This window comes from Elephas maximus, chromosome 6, assembly GCF_024166365.1.
Source record: "Elephas maximus indicus isolate mEleMax1 chromosome 6, mEleMax1 primary haplotype, whole genome shotgun sequence".
Lineage (NCBI taxonomy): Eukaryota > Metazoa > Chordata > Mammalia > Proboscidea > Elephantidae > Elephas > Elephas maximus.
The window spans coordinates 74,155,608-74,174,970 of record NC_064824.1 but is presented as its reverse complement, the minus strand read 5'-3'; the positions used below and the strand labels follow the sequence as shown (position 1 = coordinate 74,174,970).

The 19,363-nt window shown below is 53.4% G+C and overlaps 2 protein-coding genes across 2 annotated transcripts; one reads left to right on the top strand and one right to left on the bottom strand.

Moving 5' to 3' along the window:
• Positions 1–3,451: 3,451 nt before the first annotated feature.
• On the bottom strand, positions 3,452–5,269 carry HOXD13 (homeobox D13). The gene is made up of 2 exons (XM_049888991.1): positions 4,495–5,269; positions 3,452–3,702 (listed from the first exon to the last, which is right to left on the bottom strand). The coding sequence occupies exons 1-2, from the start codon at positions 5,267–5,269 to the stop codon at positions 3,452–3,454; spliced, it is 1,026 nt and encodes a 341-aa protein (XP_049744948.1).
• Positions 5,270–14,029: 8,760 nt separating this feature from the next.
• On the top strand, positions 14,030–17,744 carry EVX2 (even-skipped homeobox 2). Its single transcript, XM_049889046.1, has 3 exons — positions 14,030–14,456; positions 15,379–15,650; positions 17,025–17,744. The coding sequence occupies exons 1-3, from the start codon at positions 14,030–14,032 to the stop codon at positions 17,742–17,744; spliced, it is 1,419 nt and encodes a 472-aa protein (XP_049745003.1).
• Positions 17,745–19,363: the final 1,619 nt, after the last annotated feature.

Below are 19,363 nucleotides of genomic sequence, written 5' to 3'. Positions count from 1 at the left end.
TTTGGGGGAACCCTCCCTGTTCTCAAGGTACTCAGCCTCCCCAGGCCCCAAAGTTCCAGCTCCAGGGATTCATCCCTACCCTGCTGCAGTCTCGGATCTTCCCAGCTCAGGGCACAATTCCCCAGCATTTCTAAGTCCAGGGGAGTCTCCTCGGGGCCCTTGTGCAGCCTCACAGCCGCGGTTTGCCCCTCGGGACTGAAGTCAGAAAGGAATTAAGTGAGAAACAGAACAGCTATACTCCCTTCATTGCTCCTTGGCCCCAAACAGAGCCCAGCCACCCCAGTTTATCTCCTGGGTTTATGACTTTCGAGGCCCGCCAGCTAAGGATGGATGCACGGAGCGGGGAGCGGGGGACCTGGAGGCGGGGGGGGGGGCGGGGGGAAGGGGGAGCTTAGGAGACCTGGCTTGTGAGAGAGAGAATAAGAAAGAGCATTTGGATTCGAAGCTGAAAGGCTTGCTTCGCCAATGCCACCGATCGCCCAGGAGATGGCGAGCGCGCTCCACGCCTGGCGAGGCGCCGCTGCACGGTCAAGATCAACAGTGAAGGACGGTGCGGCCAGCCTGAGGTCGCCAGCCCCCGGCGGTCATGGCCTGCTGCTAGGAGCAGCAAAGCGCCTCAGAAAGCCAGAGATCATGGCGGCAAAGCTGACTCAGAGTGAGCCAGCGGACTGCTCGGTGCGGAGAAGGGTCGCGGCAGCCCCATTGTCTAGCTGCGCGTCTAGCCTCTAACGCCGTGCATCACGCGTAATGCTCGGGCCTCGGTCCTCCACCGGCGGCGCTCGAAACCTGCCGGGTTTCTGAGATGCTCTTCCTGCGGCCTCTGGATCTCCACCCGAAGGCGAGGCCCAGCTTCCTCGTCCCCCTGGCTCCCCGTGGGCCTCCCTTCCAGCGTCCAGGCCACCTACCCCCTCCTCACTTCCCTCTTCTTCCGCCGCAACTCGGAATATAAAAGAAACGCTTATAAACAGTTAAGTCTTCAGCTGTTACTGATTTGGCCGTCAATTCAAATTCCACGGGACAGCGTTTGAGCGTAGTTTTAATCTCCAACAAACCTCCCATTTCTCTAAAGCGGAGGGAATCTGACGTGCAAACTACAGATGAAAGTAAACCCCCAAGGCAATCCCCCACCCACGATTGGGAAACCGGAGACAATGTACCTGGGAAATGGAGTGCGACCCTGGGGTCTGGGATTTACAAAAAAGAAGGGGGTGGGGAGTGGAGGAAGCCAAGGGGAAGAAGGGAAAACAGACCCGTTTCAGATGAAAATACATTTTGTAGGAAGAACAGCTAAAATGTTAGTAACCCTTCCCAAACCAGACGTTCGAGCGGGGACCATATGGCCCCTTTTTCGGGTGTTATTTCTTTCCCGGAGAGAGAATAGCGGTCACTTTCTTTCTTTCTTTCTTTCCTTTTTTTAATTAAAACGAAGTTGGCTGCCCGCAGTCGCTCTGACATGAAAGAAATCAAGCTGAGCCAGACAAAACGAAAGTAGCTCCCTGGCCTTGGGTCTCTGCGCTTTCTCTCACAGTCATAAGGAAGTCCTTCTGCCAGAGGAGTTTACATATTTTGTGAGATTTTAAAAATTTGTATTTAACTTACATATCGCAAAGTTAAACCAGTCGCAAAGTTAGCCACCACTAAATTGATTGCTCTGGGCGCTAACAAAGACGGGTCACTCCGCTCCTCAGCGGCCATTTCCCTGAGTGGCACAGGCCTCAAAGAGCGAGTTCGCAGTACCTAAAACTTGAGTGTAGAGGTTTAGGGTGTACATACTTTTGGTTTCAATTGTCAATTATTTTGTGCAGGCTGCCCAGAGAATGTATTATTGGATAAGTCTGAAATGGTTATTTTTCGATTGCCAAATATGTGTATGTCTTCCTAATTTCAGGACTTCCCTAGCTCAGACATTCATAACGGCCTTTCTAGGTCGAAAACTTCCAAGAGAGCCAAGTTTTACTATACTTTGGCACACAACACTGTTGATGTAAAAATAAACAAAGCTATTTGAATAAATTGATAATATTAAAGAGAAGTAAAATTTTATTGGAGGTTTTTTTTTGAAGTGGTCTGGTAAAAATTATATCACTTCAGACACTGCAAACTATATCTGCATTTAAAGACATTTCTACTTATGTTAAAGCCGCAAGGAAAGGGGACAGAGTGGTGGAAGTCGGAGCATGGAGGTTTCAGATACCAGACTCCTGTTGAGCTTCATTCATTTACAGAGAACATAATAGTATACCACAGAGCAAGGTTCTATAATAAATAAGAATAGAAAAAAAGAAAACAACTGTATAAAGACTTAGAGGAAACAAGAAAGTTCTGTTTATTTGCATTTCCCTAGGAGTAAAAAGAGATTTTTAAATGCCTGAAGCTCTGCCCATGTATTCCAGCTCACAGACATTGCATCTACAAAAATAAACTCTCAGTTGTATAAATATGCAGCACTTTAAAAGTCATTGTTTATTGTCACTTTCAGAAACATCTTATTTTCTTCTTGGACCTCCAATTTTTTCACTTTTGTTAGATGCTTTGAAGCTCCACAAGAGGCCCAAGTTCTTAATCAGTTTCTGGATAAATGTTCCCACCCATGGCCACGTTGCTGCAGCCTCTTCCCCGGGACTGAATTCCCACAGACCCACGGCCAAGGAGAGGGGGTCCATTTATACCGTTCATGGGTCATTCTGCCAATCGCAGCTATTTAAATATCTGCATCTAGAGCTGGAAAAATGAAGGCACTCATGAGGACACATCTTCTTATTTTCTAAGTAATGATTATACAAAGCAAAATCTGCAAAGTGTATTAAAACCATACAACTAAAACAGCAAGTGAAAGACCTAAAGTCGGAAGGATTGTCTTCATTCCAATATTGATACAAACCCTATTTAATAAGGTAGCTGCTTTTAAAGACATCACAGTACCTTCAGCTTCTGTTTTTAGACTTCCCCCGGTGACCCCAGAACACTGCCTGCCCAGGGCTGTTTCCACTTGCCTCAGGGAGACTGCTGTGAGCTAATGATTCAATTACCCAATTACAGGATATGAATGACTTCAAATCACTCTGCCCTAATGGATTATGAAGATAATCAGTGCTGGAAAGACATATAAAGTGATTTAAAAAAATAAAACCCTAAAATTCAAAGGGCACTTCTGAAATTCATTTGTGGGGATTATTAAAAAATATGTCAAGTCCTTTATACTGGCCTGGAGGGAGAAACAGAACATTAAAAATGTCATAAAAATAAACCTAGACAAGAACACAACCAATAATAAGCAAGTAAGAAACAGAACTACAGATTGGGCAGCAAAAGATTTTAGAGCCAGATATGGGAAAGAGAGGAAAACGATTCACAAAATTTGCCATCACAGGCAGGGGATTGGGAATTAAATACATATTCAAGTCTTTCAAAAGGTCTTTTGACGTTTAAACTGTGGCCAACCTGGTCCACATCAGGAGACAGTGTCTTTGAGTTTGGAGACGATTTTCTTGTCCTTCACTCTTCGGTTCTGAAACCAAATGGTCACTTGTCTCTCGGATAGATTCGTGGCAGCTGAGATTCGCCGCCGCTTGTCCTTGTTAATGAACTTGTTAATGGCATACTCATTCTCCAGTTCTTTGAGCTGCAGTTTGGTGTAGGGCACCCTCTTTTTCCTCCCCCGGCGGTAGACACACATGTCCGGCTGATTTAGAGCCACATCCCCTGGCATAAATAACAGCATGCGAAAAATTAGACTGGGATATCTGGAGCACCCGGCTGGGGTCTGTGTGTGTGCATTTTGGGGTGGGAGTGCCATGAATAAAGAAAGCTAGGCTGTTTACACTTTATTATTATTTACACAGACATTATTTACACGTTAATAGGGAAAGATTATTTGCACTTCAAAGTGAAGGCAAATTTGATGGATCATCATGGGTCCTCAAACCGGCATCTTAACAAGCCTGCATGATTTTATGGTGTGGTTGCTGGGGATGCTCATATGAACAGTTTCTGCAAACTCAGGTCACACACACAAACATACACAGATCAAAAACAAAAACAAAATAAACAAACAAAAAAATCCAGGTCTTTTGCTCAAGCTTTGATTTCCTGTGTCCCGGCAGTTTGAAGCTTGTGGGATCTAAGATTTTGAGGCACCCTGGGGCAGTTGTGTACTAGAGAAGTGGGGCCCCAACTTTGTGACACATCTTAGGAAAGAGACCCCTTTGGGGAGGAGGAAGGAGGGGCCAGAGCAAAGAACATGCAAAGACCCTCAACTTCAGGAGAAAAACATGCATGTGGACACTCACACAGGAGGGAAAAGGGTGTGAGAGAGATGAAATCCGAGAAGGAATTTACAGTTTTCACACGAACTGGACAAACTCTATTCCACTGGGCTAAGGGCCTGGTCAACCTTGCAGGACAGGCTCCCACTCCCAAGTAAGGGCCAAACTCCTAGTCCTTTCTCCCTCTCTCCTTCCCTCGTGGTCTCCTTTTTTTCTCCATCGCCCCTACCTGGAAAGGATGATTTCCAAAAGTGGGAGCCCTGCGGCTGGTCCTTGGCGCAGTACACCTGGCTGTTCCACCCGTTGGCCAGCGTCCAGGACTGGTAGCCCTCCATGGAGATGTATGCCTCGTGCCGAGGCTCCCCGGAGCCGAAGGTGGACACCATATCGATGTAGCCGGGCACATGCTGGTAGGGACTCGTGTAGCCCTGGTAGAAGGACATCTCCTTGGCGCGCGTGGGCACCTCGTTGGCCGATACGCTGCTGCTGGCCAGGCCGGACACGTCCATGTACTTCTCCACCGGGAAGCCTCCCAGGGAGGCGTGCGGCGATGACTTGAGAGCATTCTGCTGTAAGCCCACGCCGTGCGACATGCGGCAGCTATAGTAGCCGTTGCCGAAATGGTAGCCGTAGCCAAGCGCTGGGGCGCCCGGGGGCGCTGCAGCGGCCGCAGCGGCCGCGGGCGCCGGACACTCTTTGGTGGGGGGTGCATCGGGGCGCGCCGCGGCCACGGCTGTAGACGACGACGATGAGGCGGAGCCCGTGCGCTCAGAGGCCCCGGGGTATGCAAAGCCCGAGGCTGCGGCCGCTGCTGCTGCTGCTGCCGCTGCTGCCGCCGCCGCCGCACGCCCAGAATGCGCTCCAGCGAAAACCGGCGCCGAGAGAAAACTGCGGCACTGGCCCGGCGCCGCCGCCACCGAGGAGGAGGAGGACGCGGGGGCGGCCCCGGCCGCCCCTCCGTCCGCCCGCAGCCCGTCCATGTCCCAACTCTCGGCGCGGCTCATGGCCCGGCCTGGCCCGGCCCCGGCCCTGGCCCCGGCCCCGCGCAGGACACCATAGCGCGGCGCGCCTCCTCCCTCCTCTCCTTTCTCTCCTGTTCGCTCGCTCCCGCCCTCTTCCTCTCGCCCTCTCTCCCTCTGCGAGCCTCCCGCCTCCCTCCCGCCCGCCCTCCAACAGGTTAGCTCATCGCGGGACGTTTATAAAAACGAAGTGTAGGTTGGGAGGGGGCCTGGGCCAGTCGGGGGGCCGCCTCCCGCCCCAAGGGCGCCCGCCTGGGGCCGCGCCATTGGCTGTGCAGGGCCACGTGGGGGTGGGGGGGGGCGCGGGGGAGCCTGGCTCCCAGCTCTGGCCCTGCTGGACCCACCCACCCCCGGTCCCCACCCCTCCCCAGCCCCTTGAGCGGCCCACCTCCCCTTCCCGCCCTCCAGGGACCCAGGCGTTTGCGCCGCAGCCACCCCCACGAGCTGATTGCGCGGTGGCCCATCCCCGGCCGTGTCTGCGACTGAAGAGAGCGCCGAGGCCTGCGCCTTGCCTCGCCTGTGGCTGCTTTTTAACACCTCTCCTCGGCTCTCCAAGCTGCACAACTAAACGAAGCCGAAGGACAGAGATGGTCAGAGTGTGAAAAGAGACCAATTTTTACCCTGTTGCTTAATCCCTTGGACCTTGGATCTCTAGGCCCCAAATCCAAGGGAGCTAATTTTCCCTACTTTGCGCCTTGCTACTGGGCAAAGGCATTTTAGGCATGTTATCCCAGAGGATCCTAAGAATCAAGCGCAGTTGGGACAGACCTTCCCTATATACACACACCGTGCTCCCGGAAAATGCCCACGAAGCGCCCTTGGGGACGGCGGAACAGACTTACAAGTAAAGCAAGCCGACGAAAGACCCGGCCTTTGGCACAGGGATCCTTGAGCATCTGCTCCAGCGAGAAAAGTCCAGGAATGCCTGGTCCACGCCATTCGCCTCTACACTCTGACCAGTCGGGAGATGCCTCCCCAGCTGGACTTCCTGACCCCAGCGCGGTCTCACCCAGCCCGCAGAAAGACCGGTGGAGAGCGCCGGAGAAAAAGGCCACTCTGCCGCCCGCCTCGAAGCTTCTGCGCTTTGCCCGCAGCCGACCAGCCTCTTGAGTTTTGCAGCCACCGCCCACCGCCGCCCGTTAGTTACTCACACCAATTAATTGAAAACTTTGCTTTCCAAGGGACTTTTGTTTCACTTTCTTTTCCAAGCAGCCAGCTGCAAAGAACTGAGAGGGGCAAATTAAGGAGGCGCTTTTCCCAAGCAAAGTCAGAACTTGGGAAGGCGCGTCCCACTGCAACAGGGTCTGACTTCCAGTTGGCTGAGTGGGCTCAGGGTAGCTCTGGCGGGGCTAGGCCCAGTTCTTGGGCCCTGCCGCCGGGGTGCCAGGGATCGCAGCTCTGACCCCTTCTTATCCGTTCCCTGCAATTTCTCAGTCACAGAGCCCCAGCCCACCATCGTCTGATTTTAGCCATTAATAATAGGTCGCCAAAGCGAGTGCTGGGGTGGTGCCTGTATGACTCCACCTTAGAGCAACATTAGATCTGATGAGACCAGGTTGCAGGCTTAGGTGTGGAAGTCCTTAGAGTGAGCCCACTTGATTCTCTGGCATCAACTACTCAGGCCAGCCCATCTCCAAGAAGATCGTTCCCATGTGCCTGTGATTGGTGAGGCCAGCTTGTTACCCAGCCCCGCTGTTTCCACACTCAAGACAGGCTCTGGCTGGGGCAAGAAGAGAGCCAGGAAGGCCCCCTGGCCTGGCATGGCAAAGTGGACTGCCAGTGTTGGGAATGTTGACATGCAAAATGAAGTATTTATAACAATCTCAAATAAAGGGGAAAGTTAATAGGAGGGGTACCGGAAAGAAAAAATGAGAGAATTTGACCTTTTCAAAACCCTAGACATAAATATTCATGATCAAATTTGAATTAGGAGGTTCTTGAGCATTTGCTGGGAGGAATAGGCACCAGAAGTTTGCTGATGAGATTTTGGCCACTTAGGGGATGGTTAAAGTTGGCAAGAGAAGCTGAATGGACATTAAGGCAAGGCCAGTAAGGGCCAGGTGAAATGGTTGCTGACTTTTTGGAAGGATTTAGCTGGGCCCTATTTATCTAATTTTGGTACCAAACCAATCACAGGATGCCATTTTGAAATACTTTCCTTTTCTTTTGCCTCCCTTTTTTCTCTGAGAGGGAAAGTATAGAGATAAAAAAAATTTTTTTTCTTTTCCGTGACCTCAAGAATAAAATTTTCAAAAATATTTTTAAGGCATAACTGGATCCAATGAACATTCAGTCTCCAAAAACTAAATATGCCTGTGGTTTTGTGTGCTGAGACTCCTGTTCCATATTCTATCTGATAATTATGTCTTAACAGCTGATTATATACTAAAAAAATGAAGAAAGTGAAATTAAGGTAGGAGGGAAAGCCTTGGCAAGTTTTGCGGATTTTTGATAGCTCATTGCTTTGTACTTAATTTTCCACGCTGTAAATTAAGTTGTGCAAGATTGGGGGGGGGGTGTCGAATTAATGCTGTAGTTGAAAGAGACTTCTCAATGGTAGCCGTGCCTGCAACTTCCCCGTGGAATTTGGGCATTTCTCTGCCCACTCTAGTGAATGTTCAGAGGCTGGGCAGGCTTCGAACAATAAGGAGCTTTGGCTCTTGCTCTCCCACTGCTGAACCTGCCCCCAGAGCAGCCTGTGCAGCCCCAGCCCAGTTAAAAGGGGTTCTCCTTAGGAAAGGTGGCTTTGACAGGGCACTCTGTGGGTCCCTAAACCCAACGCCCCAGGGTAGCTGCTGCCATCGTGTCATAGGGCTATGGCTGAGAACCAGGCAAAGTTGGACTGCTTTATTTATGAATTAATGACAAATGGAGAGACATCGTTTACAAGCCGAGAGCCGTGGGTAGGGAAGGAATTTTGAGGCCGACTTCACAGAGCCATTTCATTTAGTTTGTACACCCTGTGTCTGAGCTGACGTCAGGTTCAGTCTTAACAGCAAGCCTTCTGGCTGACCCTGAGTATGTGTGTGGGGGGTGTTTTATGTTGGGGCTTTAACAACACAAATAGTCTTTGTTAAATGAAAATCCTTCACAACCAGAGATGATTCTAAACACTGAAGTGTTATTCCATGAAACTAGTTTTACCACTTTTTCTGATTTTGGTGAGAGACACCCCCACACTTCATTGCCCAAAGTCTCACTTTGCCAGAGTGAGTGCCATCAGCTCTGCCACTGTCTCCCATCAATTGGCTCCTCTCCCTCCACTTGCATCCTTTTTCAGGAATCGGTGCTGTTCTGGAAGTCACATTCTCTCTTTTCTCTCTTGTAGATCATCTTTGAAATCATGTCCCTGCCCTGGGTTGGGCAATGGAAAGATGTAGGCTGCGATTTAGATTTAGCCGAGAAACTAAACTGCCCTGCTTGACAAGACAGCAATGGGCTCAATTGATCAATGGCCATTAGGGCTTATATCAGAGTGGGGTCCTAGAGATTCCCTTGAAATCGTTTTCCTTGATGGCCACAACCTGGAAGTGCAAGATGCCTCCTAATTACTTGTAAGAAACAAAAGATTTGGTGGAGAAGTGAATTTCAATTCCGAAGTAAAGTCTTACACCCACAGGAAGTGGCTGGACAGTGTTCACCCGGAAAGCTGTGCCATGCCACCTTTGAAGCTAATTTTCCCTGCGCAGGCGATAATCATCATTCAAACTATCAAAAGAATAAAAAACAGCACATCTGGGATGGGGGGGGAACTCTAGCAAAAGCCAGACAGTGTAATCCTGCATTCCAGCACTTTCTATATCTGACATGTATTCTGTTTGGGTTTAACAACACAATTAGGCTTTATTAAATGAATATCGTTTGCAACAACAACAACAAAAAACCAAACCTCCCCAAACCCGAAGATTATTTGGTGAAACCAGTTTTGCCTCCCCCAGGGCAGTGAGCCTTTGTTTGAGACGGAGAGAACCCCTCCAGCCCTGGCGGGAATTAACCTCCGCGAGGGTCTTCATCCTCAGAGGAGCACTAATCTAGCTGCGAAGGACACGCAGGAGGGTGGGACCTGAGCGCGAAGATTTGGCAGCTTGTTACTTTCTTTGGAAAACAAAAGCTGGGACCGCAAGCAATTTGCTGAGGTTTTGTCAAGGGGTGGGATTGACCTCGGAATACACCTTTTTTTTTCTTCCAGAATTCCATTGTTAACTTTAAAGCCCAGTAAGCGCTTGCTCTGCCACTTTGAGCCTGGGTTGGCGATCCACTTTGTGGTCACCGGCAGAGCTAAGGGATGAAGGTTAGGGAAATACCTAAATGTGGGCTGGGGGTGGGGACTCGCTGCTGGTCCAGTGGCGGGACTCGGCTTCCCGGCTTGGCGGGCCGCAGTTCCACACGCCTGGCGCTAGATGTCCCTGCAAGTTTTTGCGGGCGCGCGAGCTCAAGGCAGGTGACGGGTCTGGGTAGCCTCAGAGTCCAGGGAGAAAGCCACCCACTCACCACTTGCGATGTCCAGTGGGGCGCGGACTTGTTGGGGGAGGGAAGAAGAGAGACAGAGGCAGCCAGAGAGATCCGGACGAGACAGCGAGAAGCGGCCTGCCGAGGGACGGTAGCATGAAGCCGTCAGTGCGAAGCCAGGCTTGGAGTCACTAAACCTGTGTCTTCCCTTATAAACAGAAACCTCCAGCCACCCGGCCGCACTTAGTCTAAAAGAAAACGTGCCCAGGGCTCGCAGCCCTGGCTCTAGCCATCCTGTTTCCCACCACTCCTCGCAGCCCCAGCCCTCAACAGGCGTCCAGACTCGGGTTCGGCGGGTTCTTGGCCCTGGCTGGGGCGCGAAAGAGGGGAGTCAGGCCCGAGCAGCAGCGGGGCTCCGCAGCAGCCCAGGTTTTACCAGCTCCTCTCCTCTCGGGCAGCCGGGGCAGGTTTTTATTACCTGCAGTCGCAGGCCAAGAGTGTTTACCACTTCACCTCGGAGGACCCGCCGCTGCCCAAGAAATAAATATTTAGTCTGGAGGCCTAACAAAAAATTAGGCCTCTTTCATGTCTTTCCTCCTTTCGAGCAAAAAGTGCTTTTCAGTCCGTACGGAGAAAGTCTCCCCTCCCCCCCTCCCCGCCGAGGCTTCTTAAAAATTCTTGCCAAACCGCGAGGGCGTAGGTTGGATTCTTGTTTTGCTTTATTGAGTGGGTCCTGTACCTTGAAAGTGGGTAGGAGGCTTTGGCGGCCAGAGGCTGCGTCTAAAACCCGGGGACGTTTGACAGGTCTTTTCCCAGCCTGGACACTCTAGGGGAGGTGCGCGGTTTGGGCATTTCATGGAAAAAACACCAACAGAGCTGCGCTCATCTTCTCACGATTCTCTACACAGACTCAATATTTTCAAGGCAGGCCTGTATTTAAAGAAGACATATGCAAATGAGAAAAATCGATCAGAAATGCTGCGCAAAGCTTTTAACTACCTTATAATTGTGATATTATCCTAGATACGTGCCAACCAGGAGCAAACTCCTAACCCTCTCCGCCTTGCCCTGCCGGTTCCTCATCTTTGAAAAATGAACAACAGTAGTGGCTGTCTTGTAGAGTTGCTGTGAGCTTTGGGCGAGAAAATATATGTAAAAAGCGCTTAGAATTGCATAGTAAGCGCTATGTATTTGTCAGCCTATATATTTGCAACTACTAATAGTAGGTGTGGAATCTAAATAAATTAAAAGACATTAACCATTGAACTGGAATGTTCACTGTGTCCCACGTAACATTGTCTGCTCAACATAGTTTAGAGGAAAAATTACACGTGTCTTTTACTGTGAGTCGTTTCCCTAACATAGTTTCGAATGTCCTTTTGTAATAAACGTGCTAGTGTACGTGATGTTAGCGTTATTTAAAAGGTGCAAAGTAGTTTCAAAGCCAGTAATGAATGAAGGGGTCGCCGAAAAATGGTGTTTTCCCTTCTCAACAGACCAGGGCTTTGGTCCGATTTGTCCCAGCCGCCGGGACAGGGGGCACCGGGTCTCAGAGGAAGGGAGGGAGGAAGTGGGGGGCCCGCCAGTTAGGTGACAGGGGAAGGGGTCGCCGTCCGCACCCCAGCCCGGGGCAACGGCTTCGACGATTGGAAAGCTGCTCACAGTCGCGGTAACTGCGAGGAAAACAGACGGGGGCGCCAAACGACAGCAATAAAGGCCTCGGCAGACTTCCGCCCGGGCCGCGCCTCTGCCGCCCCCCACCCCCTGCCTCGGGCCACGGACCGCCTCCCATCGGCCCGAGATGGACCGAGGTGCCACATTCAGTTCGGAACCAGCCCCGGAGCAAGGAGAGTTCCCTTGTGAGGGGGGTTCCCTTGCCAGCCCCTGGGGCAGCGACCCTCCCCCCCAGCTGCTTGTGGCCTGCCAGGGGCGGTGGAACTGGGTGTTGGGTCTGGGGAGTCGGGGTGGGGGGGCCCTCCGGAGGGCTGGGCTCCGGCAGGAAGGCCGGAGCGAGGGGGGCGCCCCGAGCTCGCAGCCGGGTGGCATCTGGGGACGGGGCGGAGGCGGACGCCGGGTCAAGTTGTCACCTTGGTTCCAGGCCCCCACTCACCCGACCCCCCTCCCCCACCGCGTGCCTACCGAGCTTTCCGTTTCTCACCTTGGGGAAAATTTTCATTTACTACTTTGAAGAGGTGGAATTGATTTTCGAAGCAAAGCGCGCGTTGTTGAAATAAGTTGGCGCCAAGAGGAACAGGAAGGAAACTTTTGGCGTTGACTATATGTGTGTGTATATGTATATAAATATACTTCACACCTCGCCTCCCCTTACATTCCTGACGCACCCCCAACGGGTCCAAGGCTAAAAGGAAAGTGCCAACAGAGCGATGGGCAAATAGATGTCGGATTTGCCACTAACGCACCCGGGTGTGCTGGGCGTGGCAGGAGGGGGAGGGAGGGGGCCCGATAGGGGTGCCGGTTGGCGCCGGGGCGAGAATGCAGGACCCGCGCCCAGAGCTCAGATTCCCAGGGTCTCTTGGCCGCTTTGGAAGATCTCGGGCTGACCTCGGTGTCCCGTCCCTGTCCTCTCCTGTACCGTCCCGCAGATCTCTCCCCTTGGACCTCCTGACAGGAGGGCACAGCTCATCTCAGGTCCCGGCAGGGTGGGGCGGAAGTGCGAGAGGCGCCGCAGCGCGGCCTTGAGAGAAGATTGATCATCGTTAAAATGGTTGCCATCGGCGTCATTATGACCATCAGTGTTATCGCCCAGAGGCTCAGCTGCCAAGCTGGGGCCGCGAGGAGCAGCAGCAAGGCTAGTGGGCGATTCTTCTTCGCGCCCGGTCTCAGAGCCGGGAATACCCAGGGCTACAGGTAAGGGGATGGGAGGACACAGAGAAAGAAGAACAAGATGGGGAAGGGAGGGCAGCGATATGGTCGGGGGAGGAGGCAGAATCTCCACTTTGCCCCTTTGAATTCGAAATCTGGCAACTTCGCCACAAATAATTCGATTTCAGAAGGGAAGGGGAAAGCTGGCAAAGGAAAAAGCGGATTTGGGGTGGCCCATAAAAAAAATTTTTTTTTTTTTGCCCATACGGCACTGTAAATCTCGACTGTGTTTAAAGTTAGCTGTCGAATTCTGCTATCGAATCATCCAGTCGAGTTTATTTCCCCCAGGGAAAATGCGTAGGCGAGAAGGGGAAATGCGTAGGCGAGAAGTCTATCTATCAGCAGGATTATAAAAGTAAAAAACCCAGGACTTCGAGTTCCGAACTCACTCTGCAAGCTGTATTAGAAAATCAGAGAGGACCTAATGATTTCCGTTTGGTTATGCTTGCCCAACGCGCTTCCCCAGCCATGTAGCACGAAAGTGCTTTCAAAGCTCCAGGAGATATTTCCTTTTCCTCTTTTTCTTCTCTCTTTCTTTCTCTGTCATTGTGCTGGGATGGGAGGAGAGCAGCCAGGTGGAGGCAGAGAAGTAGGGAGGGAAAGAACTCAGAGTCCTATTTGTTAAATGAAATACATATTTGGTTCTGAAATTCGAAAGATAAGTAATCTAGAGCGGTGCACAAGGTCTCCTTACGCAACTCTTCCTGTATCCTCCCCCTTGTCCTCCCCCCTCTCACGCCCCCAGCTTGTAAATGTTAAAAAAAAAAAATCTTTCCCAATGATCTACTCTGGAAACTCAAAGCATTATCTATTATTTAACACGTATCTGTGTCCGAGGAAAAATGAGGAAGGCGCTGCATGATTAGGACCTAAGGGGCAACCCAGCAAACTGAAAGCGTAATGATGCCCCTAAATGAAGGGGGAAATGTGCTGCGGCGCGCTCTATTAATCAGACTGTCAATTTCACCCCCGAGGCCAAACCCCCGAGCGAGCAGAGCGGGCTCCGAGCGGGCAAAGGACCAGAGCCTCCCTCTTCACTTCTTGTCTCTTCTCGCCTCCTACCTGGATCTATTTGTCTGCTCCGAAGCCGCCTTCATTACCCACTGACAGGAGCGTGTATTTATTTGCTTATAAACCTGTTACAATAAATGATCATTCGAACGGCGTCATTCGTACCTTAATGACGAGCGGGCGCTACTTTTTGATGAATGACATCTCGGGCTCGGAAGGATGTATGGGTCATTTTGACCAGTCATTCCCTCGCTCTGGCATCCCACAATTTTTCCGCCTCCCTCCAAAAGAGATAATAATACTTAGAGGCGTTCGCTGGGGCTGAATGAGAATTAGCCCTAGGCGCAGCCCATCATTAGGACGGGACAGCCGGGCTACTGTGACATTTTTTAGAAAGCTGAGATGATGGAAAGAATAAGAAAAGAGATGATTCTGATGGAGAGAGGGCTGCACAGCCCCACGGCAGGCAAGAGGTTCTCCAACTTGTCCGATTCGGCTGGCAATGCTGTGCTGGAGGCCCTGGAAAATTCGCAGCACCCGGCTCGCCTCAGCCCGCGCCTGCCGTCCGCCCCCCTGCACGGCGCTCTAGGAGACCTCCCCGCCAAAGGCAAATTCGAAATAGACACTTTATTCAACCTGCAGCACCCCGGCAGCGAAAGCACCGTCTCGTCCGAAATCGCCTCAGCCTCTGAGAGCCGCAAGAAGCCGGGTCATTATTCAGAGGCGGCCGCCGAGGCCGACATGAGCAGCGACGTGGAGGTGGGCTGTTCTACGCTGCGCTCCCCCGGCAGCCTCGGTGCTGCGCCGCTCAAGGAAAACAATGGCAAAGGTAATCGACCGCGCCGCCCGCGCCGTCGCCCTCTTCAGCCCCATCCTCCCTGCTGACCCCCGCCGGCCCTTCCCGGTCCCTTTGCCCCTCTCTGGCCCTCTGCACGCGAGCTGCCAGGAACTGGCTCCGGCGGGGGCGGGACGATGCTGGGGACCGTGCCCTCGCGCTCAGCTACTTGAGCCTCTCAGCGTGGCACAGGCCTGGGACGCCGAGCCGCCCCGCTCGTTCCGGCTCCTGAGCCGGAGAAAATGTGTCCGAACACGGGTCCAAAAGCCCGAGCCACTCTAGCGACCCCGGGCCAGCGGATAAGCCACGCTCAGAGAAGGGTGCATTGGGCAGCTGCTCCAAACTCCTCTGCCCACTGCCTGTGAGCCCCGGGGGCCAGGTGGAGGAGGCATTCTTCTGGGTAAGCTGGAGGGAGCTTCGCTGGGCACGTCTGCTCAACCCGCTTGGGTCAGCAGGAGAAAAAGAGATGAAAAGTAGATTCCACGCCCTAATGGCTCGGGTTTGAGCTGCTGCTGTTTTACTAATCTTAAAATAATTTTAACCTAACCCAAAAGATTGTCAAAGAAAGGTTAAAGGCCTTGCAGAAAACTGCCCGGCCATCTCCAGACCATTGTAAACCCAGAGCTTCTAAAACTACACCCGGAGGTAGGCATTTTCCCTTGGCCAATTTCCTCCTGAGTTGAAATTTACTAATCGTAAAAACCAAAAAAATTCTAATTCCTTTCTTATTTAGTTATCAAGGGCTCCCCAAACTTTACTGATTCCACTAACGGCAGCAATTTGTAAGCATGACAGACTCCATCAATTTCAGCAGCGCCTCGCCTTCCTGTCGCGGCTTCCTCCATCGGTGCGCAGCCCCGGCGCGGGGCTCCAGGTCCTCCAGTTACTCATGCGCTGTCGGCCGTTTCTTTGCCAGGGTACGCGGAGAGCGGCTCGGCCGCAGGCACCACGACGTCGGCATCGGGCTCCGGCCTCGGCAGTCTACATGGAGGCGGCGGCGGCAGCGGCGGGGGCGCGGCTCTGGGCGGCTCCGGCTCCGGCGCGGATCAGGTGCGGCGCTATCGCACTGCGTTCACCCGGGAGCAGATCGCGCGCCTGGAGAAGGAGTTCTACCGGGAGAACTACGTGTCGCGGCCCCGCCGGTGCGAATTGGCCGCCGCGCTCAACCTGCCCGAAACCACCATCAAGGTATCGATTCCAGAGCGCGCCTGCTCAGGCCTCCCCGGGGGAGTCTGGGTTGATTTTTGTTTATTTTCCCCTTTCTGGGTGGGTGGATGTTGCTGAGGGTCTGGAGACTCGCCGGGGGTTGGGGGCGAAAGGGTGTCACAAAAGGAGTTGACTTATTTATTTCTTGGCTGCCAAATCCGAAAGGTTTGCCGGCCTGGCTGACCTGGGAAAGCCCCGCAATGGCGGCGCCTCCGCCGCAAACGCTCGCCTCGCCTGGGTTCTGACCAGCTCCTGCCCAGGTGCCCTTTGCCCATGCCTATGGGGTGGGGATGGCCCCACTTCCCCCTCGGCGGCAAAGTCGCCTGACTTTGTTCCTCTAGCACGAACCAGAGGTGACACTTTTCATTTGTTCTTGATCTTGGAGATTTATTTTCCACATAAATCGTTACAACATGGAGAAAAGGATACTGTATTTTTTTTTTTTAATCGATTGGGTAGAGAAAGTAGTTTCCTAAACATTTTTATCTTGGGCAACGAGGCAAAGGCAACCTCTTGGGGTAGGGGAAACAATGAAATTGTCCTTATTGTCTTTAGGTGACTAATTTTATTATACGCCAAGCTGAGATAGCCAGAAGATTGGGCGCCTTCGTGAACACTTCCCCGGGGATTCACATCCTAGAAAAAATAAATAAATAAATAAAAAGGAAACTACACGAGGCTAGGGCAGGGGTGTAGAACTCTCTCTTCGGTTTGATCGGGTTCTTTCTTTAATTTAGGGTTGTGACGAATGATATCTAGTACTTTACTAGATACTGTGTTGGGAGGCGTAGAAAAGTCTCCTTCCCAGTGTAAGGGGACATTACTCCCGCCATTCATTTAAGGCAAATGATTCTAACAAAATCATCCCTTCAATATAAAAATCGTATCCCTGCCCCTAGGGGTAGGTCCTTACAGCTCCAAGGGCTCAAGACCTCGCGCTCCCACCCATCAGAAAAGCTGTTGCGGCAGCCTCTCTTCCAAGGCTGCCCAGAATCCCTGTACAAATCCCAGGACTGAGAGTCGGGTGCTCAGCGAGGTCGGGCACCGATGGGTGGCGGGAGGGAACGGAACGGCTGGGTGGGGATGAGAAAAAGCAAGAAGCAAGAAGGAAGGGAGCAGGAGCCCCAGAGCCGCAGCAGTCAGACACACCGGAGAAGACTTTGCGCTCAGGGGGCTGTGCCCCGCCGGTACACATTGCAGTCCTCACTGTCCCAGCTGAGGGGACTCGGGGCTGGGCCCAGTCGGAGGGGAGTAGGCCAGGCCACCCGGTGGCCCGGGAGGGACAGGAAGGCCTGGGGCGGGACCGGGGCCACGAGGCGCTCCCTAACTCGGGCCGCGGCGCGGCTCTCCCCGCAGGTGTGGTTCCAGAACCGGCGCATGAAGGACAAGCGGCAGCGCCTGGCCATGTCCTGGCCGCACCCGGCCGACCCCAGCTTCTACACCTACATGATGACGCACGCGGCCGCCACCGGAAGCCTGCCCTATCCTTTCCACTCGCACGTGCCGCTGCATTACTACCCGCACGTGGGTGTCACGGCGGCCGCTGCAGCAGCCGCGGCCTCTGGCGCGGCCGCCGCCGCCTCGTCGCCCTTTGCCACTTCCATCCGCCCGCTGGACACGTTTCGGGCCCTCTCGCACCCCTACTCGCGGCCCGAGCTGCTGTGCAGCTTCCGTCACCCGGGTCTCTACCAGGCGCCCGCGGCCGCCGCGGGGCTCAACAGTGCGGCCTCGGCCGCGGCGGCTGCAGCGGCGGCGGCGGCGGCGGCCTCTTCGGCCGCGGCGGCCGGGGCGCCCCCCAGCGGCGGGTCCGCGCCCTGCTCGTGCCTCAGTTGCCACAGTAGTCAGTCGGCAGCAGCAGCCGCTGCAGCCGCCGCGGCGGCCCTAGGCTCCCGGGGTGGCGGTGGCGGCGGCGGGGCTGGCGGCGGCGGCGCGGGGGCCGCGGGGGCCTCGGACTTCGGCTGCAGCGCCGCGGCACCGCGCTCCGAGAGCGGCTTCCTGCCCTACTCGGCCGCGGTGCTTAGCAAGACCGCCGTGAGCCCGCCCGACCAGAGGGACGAGGCGCCGCTCACCAGATAACTACGTCGTCGCCGCCAGGGGGCTGCGCCCGCCCCTCTGCGTGTGCCCGGGAGTCCCCAGTGCGCCCCCTGCGCTTTCGCGCCCTCGATGCGCCCCTGCGCTCTCTGCACGCTACCCGCTGCTACCGTTGCCGCCAGGGGGCGCCCCGGGGACCCAGCGGCCGAAGGGAACCTGCCCCGAACTGGGGGGAAGGAGCCGGCCCGAAGGTCTGGAGAGTGCCCCCCCGCCCCCTGCACACACACAAATTGTTTCTATTTTTGTATTTGCCACCCAGCCGCTTCTTCTTTGCCTCTTCTGTGTGTCTGGCCGCCCAGGCCCCGCTTCCCGCCTTTGTTCTGAGCTCTTGGTCTCCCCAAAGACAACTCTCCCCCTCTGAGTCTCGAGCCGGGCTGTGCGCCCTCAGGCCCCCGTTACTCGCTGAACCGCGTGGCCAGAAGCAACCGAGAACCAAAACAAAGAGAGGAATGGTGTGCACTAGTGCTTTGTGCGGGAAAAGCCACCCTCGAGGATTCTCCTGCTGCTCTTTCACTCCCCTCCTTCCTTTCTTTTCTTTAAACGAGGGTGGAGGGAGGTGGCAGTTTTTCTCTCAGCCTTAGCTTGTTAGGGGCCCTGCCTGAGGAGAAAGGCAGAGTGGAGGTCTGAGAAGCCCCGGAGAGCGGATAGCACTGGCGGCTGCGGATGTGTCTGTGAGATTGTTTACCGCATGCGGGAGTCAGGCCGGTGGGGCTGTGGCCGCCTTTCCCCCGGAAGGACAAAGCCCAGGTGGGAAGGGGTAGCGGTCGCACCCCGTCTACCTCCATCCACCTCCTTTTTCTCTTTCGGTTTTCGGTTTAAGTGCTAAAGGAATGGAAGCATCTTGAATGTTTTAGGCAAAAAGTGATAGCTAATGAGGCTGCCACAGCCAGGCCAGGGAAGAGAAGGGAAGGGAACGCAAGGGCAGGGCAAGATTGACAGATCGCTACCAGGTTCCACTCGATCTGAGAAATACTTGAATCTCTAGATAATATGATATGATCTTGAAGCATTTCCTTAGACACTTTTCTAAGTTCGAACTCTCTCCTCCTCTTACCCCTTTCCCTCCTCGTTTTCCTTTTTCTGGGGTAAAATGGTTCTTGGCATATTTCTCACGCATGTCTATTGCGCCTTCGCCTCTGCAAAGCCACCGCTGGGTTGCTGAGACCCGCTCTGCCAACTCTGGCTACTGGAGGGGTTTCCTTGAACTTGAAGAAGGCACATCAAAATCCACCAGTGTTACTGCCACGTCAATTTTGATGCTAATAATGTGCAGATTATGACGAAAATTGCCAATCATGCTCTCTGATGGACCTCCTTTGAATGTGGAATTGGAGAAAAGTTCCCCGCATGGAGACCTGCTGTCAAGTACTAACAACCCGCTAAGGGAAGTCATTAGGAGAGACGGATAAGAGACTGGGTACATAAAACATTGTTCTCGGTGCATAGAATGTGTGTTATTTAATGTTATCTCTGTTACCTGAAGTAATTCCGCAAAAGAAAGCCACGTTCTTATCATCTCAATTGCCAATTTTCATTTTGGTAACTTGGACGCCCTGGGCAGACTTTTCTCCGTTAAGTTGATATTCCACCAATGTGAAGAGCCT

Coding starts and splice junctions, on each gene's coding strand:
- EVX2 (XM_049889046.1), top strand. CDS start 14,030: ATGATGGAAAGAATAAGAAAAGAGATGATTCTGATGGAGAGAGGGCTG. Junction 14,457..15,378: donor CAAGGAAAACAATGGCAAAG/GTAATCGACCGC, acceptor TTTCTTTGCCAG/GGTACGCGGAGAGCGGCTCG. Junction 15,651..17,024: donor TGCCCGAAACCACCATCAAG/GTATCGATTCCA, acceptor CTCTCCCCGCAG/GTGTGGTTCCAGAACCGGCG.
- HOXD13 (XM_049888991.1), bottom strand. CDS start 5,269: ATGAGCCGCGCCGAGAGTTGGGACATGGACGGGCTGCGGGCGGACGGA. Junction 3,703..4,494: donor TTGGAAATCATCCTTTCCAG/GTAGGGGCGATG, acceptor TATTTATGCCAG/GGGATGTGGCTCTAAATCAG.